The sequence below is a fragment of the Danio rerio genome, chromosome 20, assembly GCF_049306965.1.
Source record: "Danio rerio strain Tuebingen ecotype United States chromosome 20, GRCz12tu, whole genome shotgun sequence".
In the NCBI taxonomy this organism is placed as follows: domain Eukaryota; kingdom Metazoa; phylum Chordata; class Actinopteri; order Cypriniformes; family Danionidae; genus Danio; species Danio rerio.
Window position 1 is genome coordinate 37,285,690 of NC_133195.1, and position 16,951 is coordinate 37,302,640.

Here is a 16,951-nt window from a genome sequence, read left to right on the forward strand (position 1 = left end):
TTATGTCAGGGTCTCACCTCTAGTGAACACATATTAGAGTCTATATATTTCTTCTGAGAGTTGATGCTCTCAGTCCTCTAACGCTCGCTGAACGTAAAAGCTCTATGGCACAAATAATTATCATTAAATGTGGGTCTATTTCCTGGTTATGTGCAACAGACTGAATATTCTTTATAGAATTTAGCATATTGAGGTCCATCATGCTGACTTTAAAAAATCAAACTACACAGAATTGTCTTTTATAGTCAAACAATTTCTGTGGTGACGGTAAACTGACGGGATAACCTGAAAATATGCAATATTATTTTAAACCGTAGTTCTTTATTATTACATTTGTACATCAGTTGTGGTATAATTGACTGGCCTTTAGTGATAATGTCATACGCAGTGTTATTTATGGGAATCTCTCATATGGCTTTCTGTAGAAGTGATCACCAAGCATTCTCATCTTCCCATTTGAGGTCATCACCCCAGCCTTCTGTCTCCGTCTAGGGAAGAAAAAAAAAAGGTGTTCAGCCCATGCTTCAATGATTGTGGTTTGCAAACATTTCAACAACTGCAAATGTGCATTCAGATTTGACAACATGGCTTCATCATTGGCTTATCACCGGTTGCATATGAAATGGTAAACATTTTGAATGTTTTGAAGTCATTAGCTGCGTCCCAAATGGCACACTATGCACTCATGCACTATGTACTTATGCACTTACACACTCAACAGGATAGTATATGCATGTAGTGTTGTCCCAAATGGCACACTAATGTTTTTTTTACTAAGCGGAAATTCAAACCGTTTCCCTGATGCCAAATCATTGAAGTAAACGGCCGAATGATCAAATAATACCTGCCGTGAGTATTGCCGCAATCACTATCGGGAGGCGCTATAATCACTCTCGTAAAAGAATTTTGCTTTCACCATCCAAATTAAATAAAGTTATTCAACATGTGCGTCCGATAGCTCTGCCCCTTCCGCTACGTAAGCAAACCTGCGGTCGTTGAGTGCGTGAAGTGTCCATCATTACACACTTCACTTTAGCGGCTGAATGAGTGCATCATCCGGGTAATTAAAGTGCACTTATTATTTTTAGAGTTTTCAGTGTGAACGCACTACTTACACTATTTATACTACAAAATGGCGTAGAATAGTGCATAAGTATGCGATTTGGGACGCAGCTCCTGTATTGGTTGAATTCAAAAGAAATTCTTTAAAAGGTCTGCCAGGAAACAAAGTTGTCACAAAACCACAACTAACTTATACCGAGTCCAGACCACAGCAGAATGAAATGCCAAATATTCCGGCATATTCCGTCTAGGGCCCAACCCTGTTCTTGGAGATCTACCTTCCTGCAGAGTTTAGCTGTAACCTTGATCAAACACACCTGTCTTTAATTACCAAGTCCACCTTCAGATCCTACTTAGTTGTGTTTGATCAGGGTTGGAGCTAAACTAAACAAGAGGAGAGCTCACCCAGAAATAAAACTTACCTCATCATTTACTCTCCTTTATGTGGTTTTAAACCTTTATGAGTTTCTTACCACAATAGAAGAAATTTTGGAGAATGCTGGTTGCTGAGGTCTATTGACTTTGTGGAACCATTGCAGGAAAAACAATACATTACTGTGGACATCGATAAGGGCTGGGCAATTAATCGGAAATTGACATTCAGATCCTAAAATTGATCAAACTTTTTTTTAAGTAAATTTTTTCAATTACTTTCCCTTCCGTGTGTGGAGTCTTGTGACCCCGCTCTGTTAAAGTTAATTTATACTTATTATATTAAGTTTTATACTAATTACTCTTACATTACACTTCACCCAAACGCACGCGTATGGTCCAGCGCAGCCTTCTCCTACCCGCACCCCCTTAAAAAGTACACATCACAACAACACGTAGCACAAGCTTTGTGATTGGTCGGTTTGGTAGCAGTGATGAGGGTGAGCAGCGCGGAGAGCCACATTTAGGCAATGTGTGTTTTAACTTCAGTTATTCAGCATTGATGTTCAATAAAGAATCATAGATAATATATAGTGTGTGTTTCAATTATTTTAGATCCAAGTAATGCACCCTTCATTTAAAATCTCTCACTTGTAATATGCAAGCATATTTACTGCACAAAACTTGTCAGTGAACTGTAAGGGCACAAACATAAAATAAATAAATAAAATAATTGTTAATTAAGTGTAATCAAGTTTAAATGTTCAATTAATGGAGATTCTGATTTTAGGCCAAATCACCCAGCCCTAATGTCAATGAAGTTTTGAAAAATCTTTTTTTTTAACATGTGAAATGGGAGTAAATGATGACAGAATATCAGGGTTCTGACGGGTCTTTGAATTTCTGAAATGTGGAATTTTACAAAGTCTAATTCAGACATTAAAAGTCATTGAATTTTTGATTTTTGTTTTGCAAGTCATGGAATATCAGGGATTTGTCATTTTAAATTCGACTTCCTATTTATCATGTTTCCCAGTACTGGGTTGCAGCTGGAAGAGCTCTATAAAACATATGCTGGATAAGTTTGAAGTTCATTCCGCTGTGTCCGAAGAAAAATGAATGAAGGAAATTATCAAAGTGTTCTTGGTTTCTATATCTTGTTTTTAAAATCACATATCCATATATCATATATTTTAAAATCTGAATATTTTGTAGTTTAATATAAAACAATGCAGATGGTGCGGCAGAAATCTGAACGATGTCTTGGCTGGCCAAAATCTACAGCAATTTAAAACAAAAAAAATTTCAAGCTTTAAATTTGTTATTTCAAAAAAAAGTTTGCTGTTAAATTTATCGATTGGAGAAACAAAATTCTTGATGGAGTGCTTAATACAAGACCTGCCTGTTTTTCCATTCATTAAAGGTCATGAAAAGTAAGCTTTTAAGTCAATGAAAGACAGTGAAAACCCTGGAATGTTCACTTGTGGGTGAACTGTACCTTTAAATCAATGCAGAGTCTCACAGTTCAACTTACCTCGGTTAAATCAGCTGCAGCAAACTTGGCAGTGAGGCTCACTGTGTCTATGGATGGATCTGATGTTACGTGTCCCATGACGGCTACACTGGCTGAGCTCTCCACAGGGAGCAGAAGAGATGAGGAAGACAGCTTTATATCCGGGATCATGTCTGCAAAGAAGTCTAGTTCTGGGTCTGGCTCGAACTTCTTCTTCACCGCGATGGTGAACTCCTCGCCGAGACTTCCAGCTGCAGGGCTTCTGATTGTGCTTTTTGGCCTGGGCTCTGATGATAAGCTTGTTTTGTTGGGTTTGAGGGTGTTCGCTTCCTGGTTCCAGCCGGTGTCCCATGATGTTGTATGGTTGTGATCTGGAGCGCTTTTCATGCTAGGGTTCAATCTGAGTGCTTTTGATGGCCTTAGAGGTCCTGCGCTAGGTTCAGACAGTGATAATCCAGTGCTTTTAGCGGACATCTTTGGTACAGAGACTGGCAAACGAGTGGAGGGCGACTGGTCCGAGGTCACTTCAGAGTCCTCAAAATCATCCCAGGGTTCCTCACCATCATCCTCTTTGTGAGCTTGTATAGTGGAGTTCCTCTGATCTGGGATTTCCGCTGACTGAATACTGATCTGGACTGACTGGCTCTTGTCTTTCTCCATCTCCTCTGTGTCACTCCAGTTGGGCCAGTCTTCATCAGTTCTCACCTCGCCGTTACTCTTCCTGCTCTCCACAGGTTGTGTGCTCATTCTGTACCCATTCAAAGGGAACGACATCTCGCTGCTAAATACTGGAGAAAACACTTGATTTAGAATGATAGCACATCAATTCATTCTTCAGATCATATCAAGAGTTCACACTTAGCTGATGATTGATTATAAAGTGTGTTTAGCATGTTGTTCCCGGAGAGAGCCCTGAGCCCATAAGATCCTCAAGCTCTGGACTTTCTCCCGTTTATAGGGTGAGAGGGGAGATTGAGTTCAGGTAGATCTCTAGAACTCCCCTGCTTATTTATGGCTAATGGCGAATTGCTTTAAGAGGGAAAAATAATGTGGATTGGGAACTTGACAATGGTGCCATTTTGGTTTAGTCAATTTACAGTGCTTCCCACACATAAGACTACTTGGGCAGGCCACCCAGGTATATTAATGTCTGCCCAGGTGTATTTGGTGGTGACACATGAATAACACTATTATTATCATCATCCTTTTACACTTTTTTTATCTGCTCAAGAAAGACAAACATTCGCGATGGATTACCAGTGAAAAATCTTCTCTCGCTCTGCACGTTTCCTACTGCTGGTTCTCTGTGTGTGAGAACTGTCAACACTTACACAATCTCACCTGCTCTGCAGACACACAGACACGCGCCTTTTGCACCAAAATGCATCCAACTGTAGTTTCTGAATCTCCTAAAATGCCGAGATTTGGGTTTTACTTTTGCTTTGTAAAGTTGCAGTTATTTGTATGAGTTTTTGCATTACCTTCTCGCAGCTTACTGCGCACGCACATCCGCGAGAGAAACATTAAATGATTAATCACTGAATAACCGACTCAGATAAACTTTACTATATACTCGGAGAGAACAAAATATACTGGCTGCAAAATATTTGTACAACATTAGAAATGGCTAATCGACTAATCGACTAATATTTATTATGATTTTTAGAAATAATCTCTATTTTTAAGATTCATTTATTTTTCATATTTGCTGTATATTTTATAGATTTAATGATGCTAATATATTACATACTTTTTACTAAAATGCGTTGGCAATACTGTACTATATCATGCTTTATTGGCATAACATTATAAATATCATGCCAAAAAAGCAGAGAGAGAGAAAGAGAGAGAGAGATGGAGAGAGAGAGAGGGGAGATCTGAGGAACACCCTGAGCAGATACAGACTCTGCAGACACTAGCGGGCCGGCACAGACAAACATGGCTGCCGGTGGAGGAGCGGCTGTGCCCACACTGCACTCAGCAGCTGATTGAGACGGAGCTGCACTTCCTCACTGAGTGCACAAAATACTCTGAGATCCGGGAGAAATTCTACCCGAAACTTAAACACATACAGAAAAACTTTAAGTCCCTGCCGAACAGTGAGAAACTGCCTATCTTACTGGGGGAGTGTGTGTGCTGCTGTGTGTTAGCAGCTCAGTTTGTGCACTCCTGCCACCGTCTGAGGAACCCACAATGACCCGCTCCACTGTCTCCAACACACTAATACTGGAACTCTTTATCTGTGGACTTACTTTTGATAATACTGTCTTCTACCTTTATCCTGTTTTATACATTACCATTAATATTAATCTATTTTTATTTTTATTAACCTATTTTTATTTTATTAATCTATTTTTATTTTCTATTTTCTTTTCTTTATTTCTGTATTATATTTTCTATTTTTTGCCCTTTTTGCAGTCTTGTTTGTACGCAGCGATGCTGCACTGCTTTTTAAATAAGAATGTACAGTTATTTGTCATGCCAATAAAGCACCTAAAATGTGAAAATGAGAGAGGGAGAGAAAGAGAGAGAGGCCTTTACTTGTCAATGGGCTTACATAGCTTCTAATTAGCATAAAATAAAAGAAATAGTGGATTTCTGTTGTTTCAATAGCCTTTTTTAACTTTAACCCATTGAGAATGTGTATAACAGTGTGAAAATAAAAAAGATAAGTTAAAAATCACAATAATTTTTGTTTGTCGCATGCAGTTGACCATTTATGTGCCGAGTGTAAAAGATGTGTTTCAATCCAGCTACCAAGTATATTTCAAACCTGTGGGAAGCACTGACTTACTTATGACACATGTCTTTGGTCTGTGGGAGGAAACCGGGGGAAACCCACGCGAGCATGGGGAGAACATACAAACTCCGCACAGAAACTTCAACTGGCCTAGTAAGGATAGGAACCAGTGATGTTCTTGCTAGGAGGCAACAGTGCTAACCACTGGGCCACCATGCCACCCAATCTAGGAAGCAGGGGGAGACAGGAGGGACTCTTCAAGACGAAGAATGTGATAGGAAGAATGGAGAATCCAGTCATGGTCAATCATAAGCACGTGATCGTCTCAACACTAGTTTATAAATAAACTTCACAGAGACATAGTAAAGAACTGTGTTTTTTCACCTACCCGTCCTTTCTGAAATGTGCTCGGATGTGGTGTTTTCAGCAGCTTGGAAGGAGTACATATTTTCTAGAACCACCTTTTGGTCCTCCGAGCCTTTAGAGAACAAATTTAGGACCGTTGGCGGTTGTGAGATATGGGGATGCGATGACCCAACGATATGCACAGGCGATGCTTCAGAGAGAGAGAAAAAAAAGTTACATTTTACACGTGCACATTTGATTAAACAAAAGTTGTTTGATCAATTTAATGCAACTTTAAAGTGTGTAAATATTTATATAATCGCAGTTGATATTTAGCCGCACCATACTGGTGTTTTGTTACATCTAGTTTTTATGAAGTGGGTTGTAAGCCCCATTGATCAACCTACAGCCTGGAGATACACACAAACACTATGGACAATTTAGCTTGATCAATTCACCTATAGCGCATGTCTTTGGACTGTAGGGGAAACCGGAGCACCCGAAAGAAACCAACACAGGGAGAACATGCAAACTCCACACAAAAATGCCAACTGACCCAGCGGGGGCTCGAACCAGTGCCCTTCTTGCTGTAAGGCAACTGTGCTAACCACTGCGCCACTGTGTTTCCACATAGTAATTAAGTTAAATTATTAAAGGAATATTTCCCACACAAAACTGAAAAATTGTCATCATTTACTGGTTCAAAAGCTATTTGAGTTTCTTTCCTCTGTTGAACACAAGAGAAGACATTTAGAAAAATAAGGGTAGCTATTGACGTCCATAGTAGAAAACGAATACTCTACAAGTATTCTTCAAAATATCCTTTTTTAGGTTTAACAGAAAACATGAGGAAGAATAAACAATGAGGTCATTTTAGGTGAACTATCCCTTTAAGAGATAAAATGTTGTCATCAGTGTAATCCATCTCAATTTTGTTTCATATTAGGTTTTGTTTTGAAAAGATAAATGAATAGATGCCATTTATGTATAACTGACACAGCAGTGTCCTCAAAACTATCAAAACTATAAATCGAGCATTTCAATTTAATAAAAGCAGAGATCCTATTCACATTTCTGGGTTTCTCAGTAGCGGAAGGTGTCATGGTTGGGTAAACTTAGAGCGCAGTGACTCAGATAACACAACAAACAATTTTATTACAATCTTATTTGCTAAAATAATAAAAGAAAAACGCCACGATAGTGGTATCAAGACTTTCAGAAAAAGGAAAAAAAAAATTGTGACACACTAATGATGGCAGCCAGAGGAGAGAACAATGTCAAATCAGCCCCATAGACGGCGCATTAAAGACACCTCGCATAAGTAGTAATTAGTTTTTTTGAAACAAAGATGATATAGCACATTAATACATAAATGCATATAAATGTTCATAAGTTTTTTAAAAATCTATATATTAAAAACTTTAAAGGGTTTAAGATTATGATGACCGTTAAAAGTCTTGTTGAAAGGGACCATTAGCAAGTATTGACTGATGTACAGTATCTGGCTATAGGGCTTTATTGTCATTCCTCTCCATATGTGTTGTCATTCAGTGGAATAACATATCATGACTCACAGGACAACGGTGCAACAGAAATAAACATTCATGAATAATAACACAACTATACACAAACTAGTGCAATTTCTGGGTCAGCTCTAGCAGCCTGAATGTTTTGTTATAATAGGAAGAAAATAATTGCTAAACCTACCAAAATACAGGGAGATTTAAAGTAAATAAGTGATGGCCTTTAGTAAAACACAGAGAAGGTGTGCATGTTGATTAATATATTAAATAGAAGTGCATTAGCAGACATGTCTTACTCTCTGGAGTGACTTCTGTGGACTTGGTGAAGTTTGGTGTAGTCCGTTTAAAAACTTTGGTTCTTTCCCCACCAACAACCACTTGTGCACCGAGCAAAGGGACAAGCACGGCCAAGCTCTGTAGTGTCATTGCGACAAGTGAGTCATTTGTGTCTCGCATTCCCAGCAAAACCTGCATGACAAGAGTGTGAGAAATCACGATCACAGTGGAAGTACAGTATTAACATAAAAACAACCGGGACTCAATCTCTTTCACATTCACTTTGGCTTATTTGCCTTCTTTATCAGGGGTTACCAAAGCACAATGAACTGCTACATTTATTCCCACATTATTGAAGATTACCAAGCGGTCGAGTTACCTGAGGAAGAATCTGTTTTTTGAGTTCTTCAAGTGGAAAGAATTCAGCGTAGACGTGAATGTGGGAGAGAAGCACCATCCTGACATGCTCCTCGTTCACCTTGTAGAGCTTCAGGAGATGAGGAACCACATATCTCCTGTAGAGAGACAAAGACAGAAGGCACTCCTCCCCGGCGTTCACACTCGAGTCTGTACATCACAAAACAAACACTTTGCTTTAAAACTACAGTATCAATCACGCCTGGGTAATGTGCACTTTGAGCATCTTTACTGGCTGTTTCTACCTTGCTTAGGCTGCAAAAGGTGAGGAAGAAAGCTTTTCACAGCCATGGGCTCAGCAAAGACCAAAGAATTGAGCAGTTTAGGAGCCAGACGTGTTGCAATTAACTCCTCCGGGAGGTTCTGTACCCGGTCCAAGAGAAACCTGCAGAAACAAGCAGCTATTTAGTCCACGTCACACTTCCAGAGTTATAAAACTGTGCATTCGAGGGGGAGACTAACTTGAAGAATTCATTCTTCTCCTCTTCGTTTTTGAGGGTCAGACTTTTCAGAAAATTCATGATATCCAAAAAGTCATTTCTGTAAGGATGAAATATTATTAAATATTAACACATTCTAATCGTATACTACTAATATTAATTTGCTGACAACTTTGCATGTCAACTAGCTGTCATTAGTGTATAAGAGGTCCGTCTGGTTTAATATTAGCTAACACTATATTTTGATGATCCCCCCACAGACATTAAGTAACTTTACAAGTACATGTCAATTTAATGTACTAACATCAACCTGAATGTCTACCAAGAGTCCTGTGAGAATTGGTTGACATATAGTTGAAAAGTTACTTATAGGCACTGTAATAGTCCAGAAGTGAATTCCATGGAAAAAAGTGTACAGAAATGATATATAGTGTGCCCATGCCTATACTCAACAAAGAGGACCCTCAAAATAAAGTGGAACAATCAACTTCATTAACATAAATCTTCTGCATTTATTTGACCAATATTACTTCTAAAAAGTAATATAGTGAAACATCAATACAATTTAATATGTACAGTGCATGTGGAAAGTCTTCATCGCTCTTTACTTTTTTCCACATTTTTAAATTACAGCCTTCTTCCAAAATGGACTAAATTCATTGATTTCCTCAAGATTCTACACACAAAATCCCATAATGACAATGTGAAAAAAAGGTATTTAGCCTTTGCCATGGAGCTCTGAATTGAGCTCAGTTACATTCTGTTTCCACTGATCATTCTTGAGGTGTTTCAGTAGCTGGGGAAGGTTACAGAAAAATTTCTGCTGCTCTGAAAGTTCCAATAAGCACAGTGGCCTCCATCATCTGTAAGTGGAAGTGGAACGACCAGGACTCTTCCTAGAGCTGGCCGGCCATCTAAACTGAGTGATCGGGAGAGAAGGGCCTTAGTCAGGGAGGTGATCAATAACCCGATGGTCACTCTGTCTGAGCTCCAGCGTTCTTCTGTGGAGAGAGGAGAACCTTACAGAAGGACAACCATCTGTGCAGTAATCTACCAATCAGGCCTGTGTGGTAGAGTGGCCAAACGGAAGCCACTGCCCACCCAGAGTTTTCCAAAAGACATCTGAAGGACTCTCAGACCATAAGGATTTAAATGATCTGGTGTGATGAGATTTGATGAGAATTGAACTCTTTAGAGTGAATGCCAGGCGTTACGTTTGGAGAAAACCAGGCACCGCTCATCACCAGGCTAATAGCATGGTGGTGGCAGCATCATGCTGTGGGGATGTTTTTCAGCAGCAGGAACTGGAAGACTAGTCAGGATAGAGGGAAAGATGAATGCAGCACTGTACAGTGACATCCCGAATAAAAACTTGCTTCAGAGTGTGTAGAATTTTGAGGAAATAAATTAATTTAATCCATTTTAGAATAAAGGTGAAACATAAAAAAAAATGTGGAAAAAGTGAAGCGCTTTGAATACTTTCCGGATGTACTGTAAATGGTCTGCATTTATTTGACCAAAATTACTGTTAAAAAGTAAGACATTGAAACATCACTACCATTCAAAATGTATGAATAACATTTTGGCAAAGCAGAATTTTCAGTTCAGAGTTGATTTTCAAAGGACACCTATCAATGCATACATATTTAATAGCATATTTTGAAGAGCAAACCTGAAGAAGTTGTGAGTCAGCAGAGTGCTAAGAGATGGACGAGACTTGTGGTCAGGGGTCAACAGGCTGGCCTGCAGCATGTTCTTTAGACTCACCAACAAATCATCTGAGACTGAGACAGAACGTTTGGGTGGAGGTTACAAAGATGAGAGCAGACATGAACAAATAAAGGGAGGGAATGGAAAAACGCACTACAATTTAGCATGTGAGACTAAAAGAAAAAAAAAAAAAAACGCACATGTTTTTAGTAAAACTGCTCCAAAATACATGCCAAACTATTGCATCATCATTGCATTGCTCATGTGGATCAATTTGTTCTTTGAACATGAAGGCTTTATAACCTGCCTAGAATGGAAAACCCGTCTTTAAAGAGTCTCTGGCATGCTAAATTGTTTTTAAAACATAGTTGTTAGTCCATTAACAAATACGTCACAATGTCTGAGCAGTAAAGGCTTAGCAGCTGCAACAACAGGATGAATCTGAGACACACTCAGCCTGCTTTAAATGCGTCTGCTGAATTAAGTGTTACTAACCATGTCCCGTCAGCAGTGGAAGAAGGGCCTCCACCATCACTCCAAATGAAAAAGCATCTCGGGAGTGGGCATGCTTTTCGGGAAGAGTTTTGAATCCTTCAAGCTACAAATAATTATTATAAAAAAAAAAAACATTACATTGCATTACTCAGTCAGAATGATCAGGATTGCTGTCAGCTGCAATTTTGTCCCAGACCTTATGGCAACAAATCAGCAAGGAGACATTTATTTGATTCAAATACAGCAAAAAGTCATCTCTTATGTGTCATTCCATTTACATTATTATTCAGGATCCTTAACTACATTGTTCAGTGTGACATGATGCTTGAGAAATCATCCTAATACACTGATATGGAGTACTTTATTAATAATTGAAAAAGAGTAAAATTTGCATTTGGTTTATATGGTTCTTACCTTCTCCTCAGGAGGAATGGCACCATTTTCCCTTACATTCTGGATACTTTTGAGAAACTGGAGGAAAAAAATAAATAACAATTGACACAATGCAAAGTTACCCTAGTCAACTTTGTCTAATTTTGAACACAAATTCGCTTTAAAAATCTTTTGGAAAAAGCATTTGAGAAATTAGGAGTAAACAGGATTTCTATCTTCATTTAAGTATAAGTTTAGGGCACAAATTAGTACTTAAGTGGTTACAAACGTCACCTCTGGTGTTGCCTCTGAAAACTTGCAGACAGTCTCCATCCCACCAAGCTTCCAATGACCATCTTCACCGACAAAAACTGAGGATATGCACACATTGTTGTGACTTGATTTGCCCTAAAACATGCAGGGAAAAAACTGTTTAGTTAGAACAACTGAATGTACATCATGCCATTCCTTAGCTAAATATAAAATGACTATATGTAAGGATTTTAATGCATTAACTGCTTTTGTGCCAATTTATTAACAGCTTGAAATGAAAAAAAAAAAGATCTTTCTAAGTTGTACTTGAAAAATTTATATTTTTATGTGAATGTCAAATTGTGACATTTACACACATTTCCCAGACTCTTCTTCTGTTTTGGCAGTTAAAACTGAAGCTTAAATAATGTTTATGTTGTTGCCAAAAGCTATTCTGTACGGTAATGTCAATTTATTATGCAAAGAAAGCATTTTTTACATAGCTAGATCAATTACTCAAAATATCATACAACTGTCATTTTTATTTTAAAGTATTTATTCTTAGTTTTTATTTTGTTATCGAGAGTAAAATGCACAGCACATATTTACATATTCATCTGATATTACTTTAAGCAACTTAGATTAAATCTGAAGGTTTCCTATTTGTGTACCATTGCAAAGGCGTTTCTAATTTATTTTTTTGACTTTGAAAAATGAATGAAAAAATGAACTGCGCAGAGAATATTGTACATTTTGCATGCAAAAGCAAAAACCAACCAAAGCAAAGTTTAAAAGATGTCTAATACAATAGACATTTAAACAGTCTGTAATCTAATAGATTCTCACTGACAGCTGATTGAAGTCTAACAATAGACTATCAAATAAAATCACTTGTGTAGTCCTGCCTTTTTGATGACTAGTTTATTTTTGAACTTGTTAGACGTCAGTTAGAATTTCACTGACAGTCCAAATTTAGCCTAGTTTTAGCCAAGATGTCTATGTTTCGACGTCTTATAAGCATAACAAAAGCTGGAAAGTTGTAACCCTTACCCGGTCATGTAAAAAGACTAGTGCTTGCAGCAGGTCATAGAGGCCTGCACAGATCTCCTCAGCAGAAAGATTGTCTAGCAGCCGTTTTAATGGTTGAACTGGCTCTGTCACTAAGTGTATGCCTCCATCCTGCACTGAACATGACAGGAAGCGAAGAAGACACGGATGCCTTAATGTCTTCAAATGCTGCAACGAAAGATCACAAACAGGTTACTCACCTTTACATGACACTTCATATGGGTAGTTGACATGTAGGAATGACATTAAAAAATACATTACATGTCAGCAACCAAAGCTATTTTCATGGCAAGAACATTTCATTAATAAATATATATTCAAAAACAACAAACAGATGAATATAGAAATTAAATAAGATTTTTAGTGCTAATACTTGATAAAAATTCAGATTTTTTTTATGGTGTCACTTTGCTTAAAATGTCCTTAGAAGAGATTATTTCATAAAAAAGCCTTCAGGACAGCCCAGTTAAATGTGTTTTACAGTCAGGGGAATTGTGCTTGACATGAAGGGGAAAAAAAGCTTTTCATGTAAAACACTGTTTATGAAGAGACAAAAAAAGTTATATTATGTTGTATAAAGTCTGTTAAAGAAAATATGAGGCATTACAAATTTCGTCATCAATTCTTTTACAGTTTTTATTATGTTTACTGAACTGTACCATAAAATATCCCATTGTGTGATGTAGCAAAAATAAAGAAAAACAACTCTTAATTAATAATATACAAACTGTCTGAGAGTGATGTATCTTCAATGTTGGACACTTACCTTAACGCTTATAACGCTATTTATTTTATATTAAATTATGAATATTTTTTCCCTTGTTGGACATTTTTAATTAATAGGGGTGTTACATCAAGTGACAACAAAACTTAATTTTATAGTGGTTCCAAAAAACGTATTATAATATGCAAAAAATTCTGAGACAAAACCTTAACAAGTGCACTTATGGGCCACACAGGGTTTCAGTCACATGATCTTAAAATGGAATACTTCAACTGACCCAAATTTTTCGTGGCATTGCCAAAAATATTTGGATATGATGTCACAACAGAGGACATGTTTTTCTGTGACAAAATGTACAAAGATCTATGTTTTATAGAAATATACGGATGGTAATAATGATTTCTATTTACTAAAATAGGCACTTGAGTCATTTATCAATGAATTTTTATTATTTTCTTTTTCATTTATAAGAACTGTAATTTAACGAACTATGCTTATGACCAGGGGTGCCCAATTTTTTTTTTTATTATGAGGGCCAAAAACCAAATATCAGACCCTAGTTTGGGCATCTCTGCTTGAGACAGTCACACCATACGACGTTTTGAGATTTAGCTCAAAAATGTAATAACACAGCAGTTTTACTTAATTAAGTTTTAAATGCTTAATTTACAGCATTTTAAATGATATCAATATTAATTTATGCACATTTTTGTAATGTGAGACAGTAAACAATGCAATATGTCAACACCCCATGCACACCTTATATACTTATTATTAATAAGATTATAAATAAATGGGTAAAACTTTATTTTGATGGTCCAATTAAGTATTACTAGATTGTCTTAAACACACCCAGTCCTTTTTCTTTTTCAATTTAACAACAAAAACGGTGGACCAATTGGAGCGGTTTTCAGACCGACCGCAACTTGACGTAGGAGTTCGGTCCCCCCGCCCACCGAATTGATTGACAACTGCGCGTAATAACTTGTCCCGGTAGTTACGCGTATAATCATATCAACAAGACCAGACATGCGCAAAGCAACTGGGAATAAAAGGTCTGTTCAGTTCGCTAGGATCATCAATCATCATCAAATGTGATCAAGAGTGAGTTTCACATGTTTAAAATGTTTTAAAACAGTGCACGTGTGTAATGAAGTACAGCGATTTTACTTCAGCTTTACATCATCAGCACAGCCGTGTCAGAACAGTCATAAAGGAAGACGCTTCAATCCCGGTTTGTAGACGTTAAATCAGGTTTTTTTGCACATTAACATAACAGATATCCACACAGCAGTGGAGATTAACCTGTATTCTGTCACATTTGCGTGCTAAAAGAGTGCAAAGCTAAACGCGCTCTGTCTGTCTGTCTGTCTGTCTGTCTGTCTGTCTGTCTGTCTGTCTGTCTGTCTGTGTGTGTGTGTGTGTGTGTGTGTGTGTGTGTGTGTGTGTGTGTGTGTGTGTGTGTGTGTGTGTATGTGTATGTGAACTTTGTAACGATATTGTGTGTAACTCATCGATGCAACTTCACATCAAATACTCATTGGTAAAGTTCTTCCTGTGGTATTTCTCACAAACGCTACGTGAGATCTGCTTCCTTTAAGTCTGTTTTGTCTGACACAGCCAAGGGAGGAGATTAAGGCACGCAGAAATGCACGTAACAACGGTAGATGGGGAGGACTAGCCTTAAAAGCGGCGTAATACGACAAAACTGCCCCCAGGTGCAAAAATGTATAAAAACAGAATCTTGTAAAAGGTATAATGAAAAATCTGATGAGTGTTTTGAGCTGAAACTTTACAGACACATTCTGGAGACGCAAAACACTATATTAAATCTGAAAAAAGGGGTAACCTAGGTGCCCTTTAATATCTGTTGTTACTGCGCATTCAACAGACATTTAACTGACTATAAGAAACTTTGACAGTACATGTTAACTTACACTAAACCCCAGCTTAACAGTCTCCTTATAATCTGATGAGAATTAATTAGCATGTAGATGCAATGTAACTTAAATCCAACAAACGGACCATCAAAATAAAGTGACCAAAAATTATTGACTAGCTATTTATTAGCTTACTTTAAATTAAGGGAAACACTGTATATGACCTCCCACAAATAATGCGTGAGGTAATAACCAAGTCTCCACTAACTTTTGACAAATGCTTGCCAGTGATTAGAATACTCATTGATGTTTCACTTATACCTTGGCAGCTTTATTGACTTTGTCTTCATTGTCTTGCTTATGTACAAACACAGAGGCAGGCTTGCCATCCCGGAGGAGGGCAGAGAACATGGTGAGACCAGAGGGCAGCGTCAGCAGTGGCTCCTCCAGCACACAGCTTGGCAGGGCACTGCTCTCGGCACCCATCCTGAGTTGGTATCGTCTGCCTATCACACTGTCAGGGAACAAATCAGAATGAACATCTGCATCACAATAACATGACAATGTAATAACGTTAACCCAGACATCTCATCTTTAAAGTTTGTATATATTCAGTAACATGTAATCAAAGCAGCATGCAAGATGTTAAAAAGTAGCACAAGTTTTTATTATTTACATCCAATATTCCAACTCATTCCAACGCATTTAATAAAGTGTGCAACCGAGTTTCAGACTAAATGCTTACAAAAATATTTGGCATATGGCTGATAGTAGTTGTTTTCTAAACAACATGTCAAAATTCTTTACAGAGCATTAAGAATCACTGTGGACGTGCACTTCGTACACTGGATTCGGGTTCACAATTTAATTGTCCCTCGTTATTGTGTTTATCTCGCGCCCGGATCTAACGTTAATGCCTATACATGACAGCTGTACAGCGAGCAGTGTACCTGTATGTCGGTGTCACCTCGCAGGAAACGTGCTGCTTATGAATACCCGTTTTCCTTTCCCGCAGACACCATGATTGCAAAAACTGTCCGCGTTTGCTCTACTTTAACTTGGACCAAGCGGACAAACACTTTGAATTCATTTTCTCGCCAACGAACCAATTGATTTGTGACAGACCAGATCAAAAATGGCACGAAAAACAACTTCCTGTTGGCAAATGGTAAACACCGGTTGTTCCTGTTATAGATTTGGACGAAACCATCTTGTTGTACAGGGGGGACTGACTCAGTTTATCAGCAATGAAAGCGTCATAATTAAATAAAAACAGCTTTTTAGCGTATTGTTTTACGCAGCGGTATATATTCAAAATACTTTTTAATGTCCATTACGATTGCACATGAAAGTAACTGTTAGTTCAAAGATTATTGTTCTGTGTAGTCGCTTCGCATCCGCAGAAATATCGTTGGTGGTTTACCCCTCGGTGGGGTGAGAAAACGCAGCGATTTGATTGCGAAATTATCTAATAAGCATTTAATTAATAATAATAATAATAATAATAATAATAATAATAATAATAATAATAATACATTATAATACATTATAATTAACAATACAATCTTATTAGTAATAGTAACAATAAAAATAATTGTTATTACTACTATTATTTTTTTATCTATACTTAAAAAATAAATAAAAAAGTTTATCGATTACAGCAAAACAACATGGTCTTGGTTCTGTTCTTCTATCCGTATGATTTTAAAATGTTGTTAACAAATTAAAAATGAGGGTCTGAGCCTGAGGCTCATTATTCAGA

General features: G+C 37.5%; 1 protein-coding gene across 1 annotated transcript; it reads right to left on the minus strand.

The window, feature by feature from the left end:
* Positions 1-332: 332 nt before the first annotated feature.
* scyl3 (SCY1-like, kinase-like 3) lies at positions 333-16,350 on the minus strand. Its single transcript, NM_199657.1, is given in 14 exon segments — positions 333-488; positions 2,969-3,735; positions 6,076-6,243; positions 7,852-8,023; positions 8,211-8,398; positions 8,494-8,633; positions 8,711-8,788; positions 10,361-10,472; positions 10,894-10,996; positions 11,308-11,364; positions 11,560-11,673; positions 12,568-12,753; positions 15,511-15,703; positions 16,140-16,350. Coding segments are annotated over 13 exon segments (2,307 nt in total). The 5' UTR covers positions 15,676-15,703; positions 16,140-16,350; the 3' UTR covers positions 333-431.
* Positions 16,351-16,951: the final 601 nt, after the last annotated feature.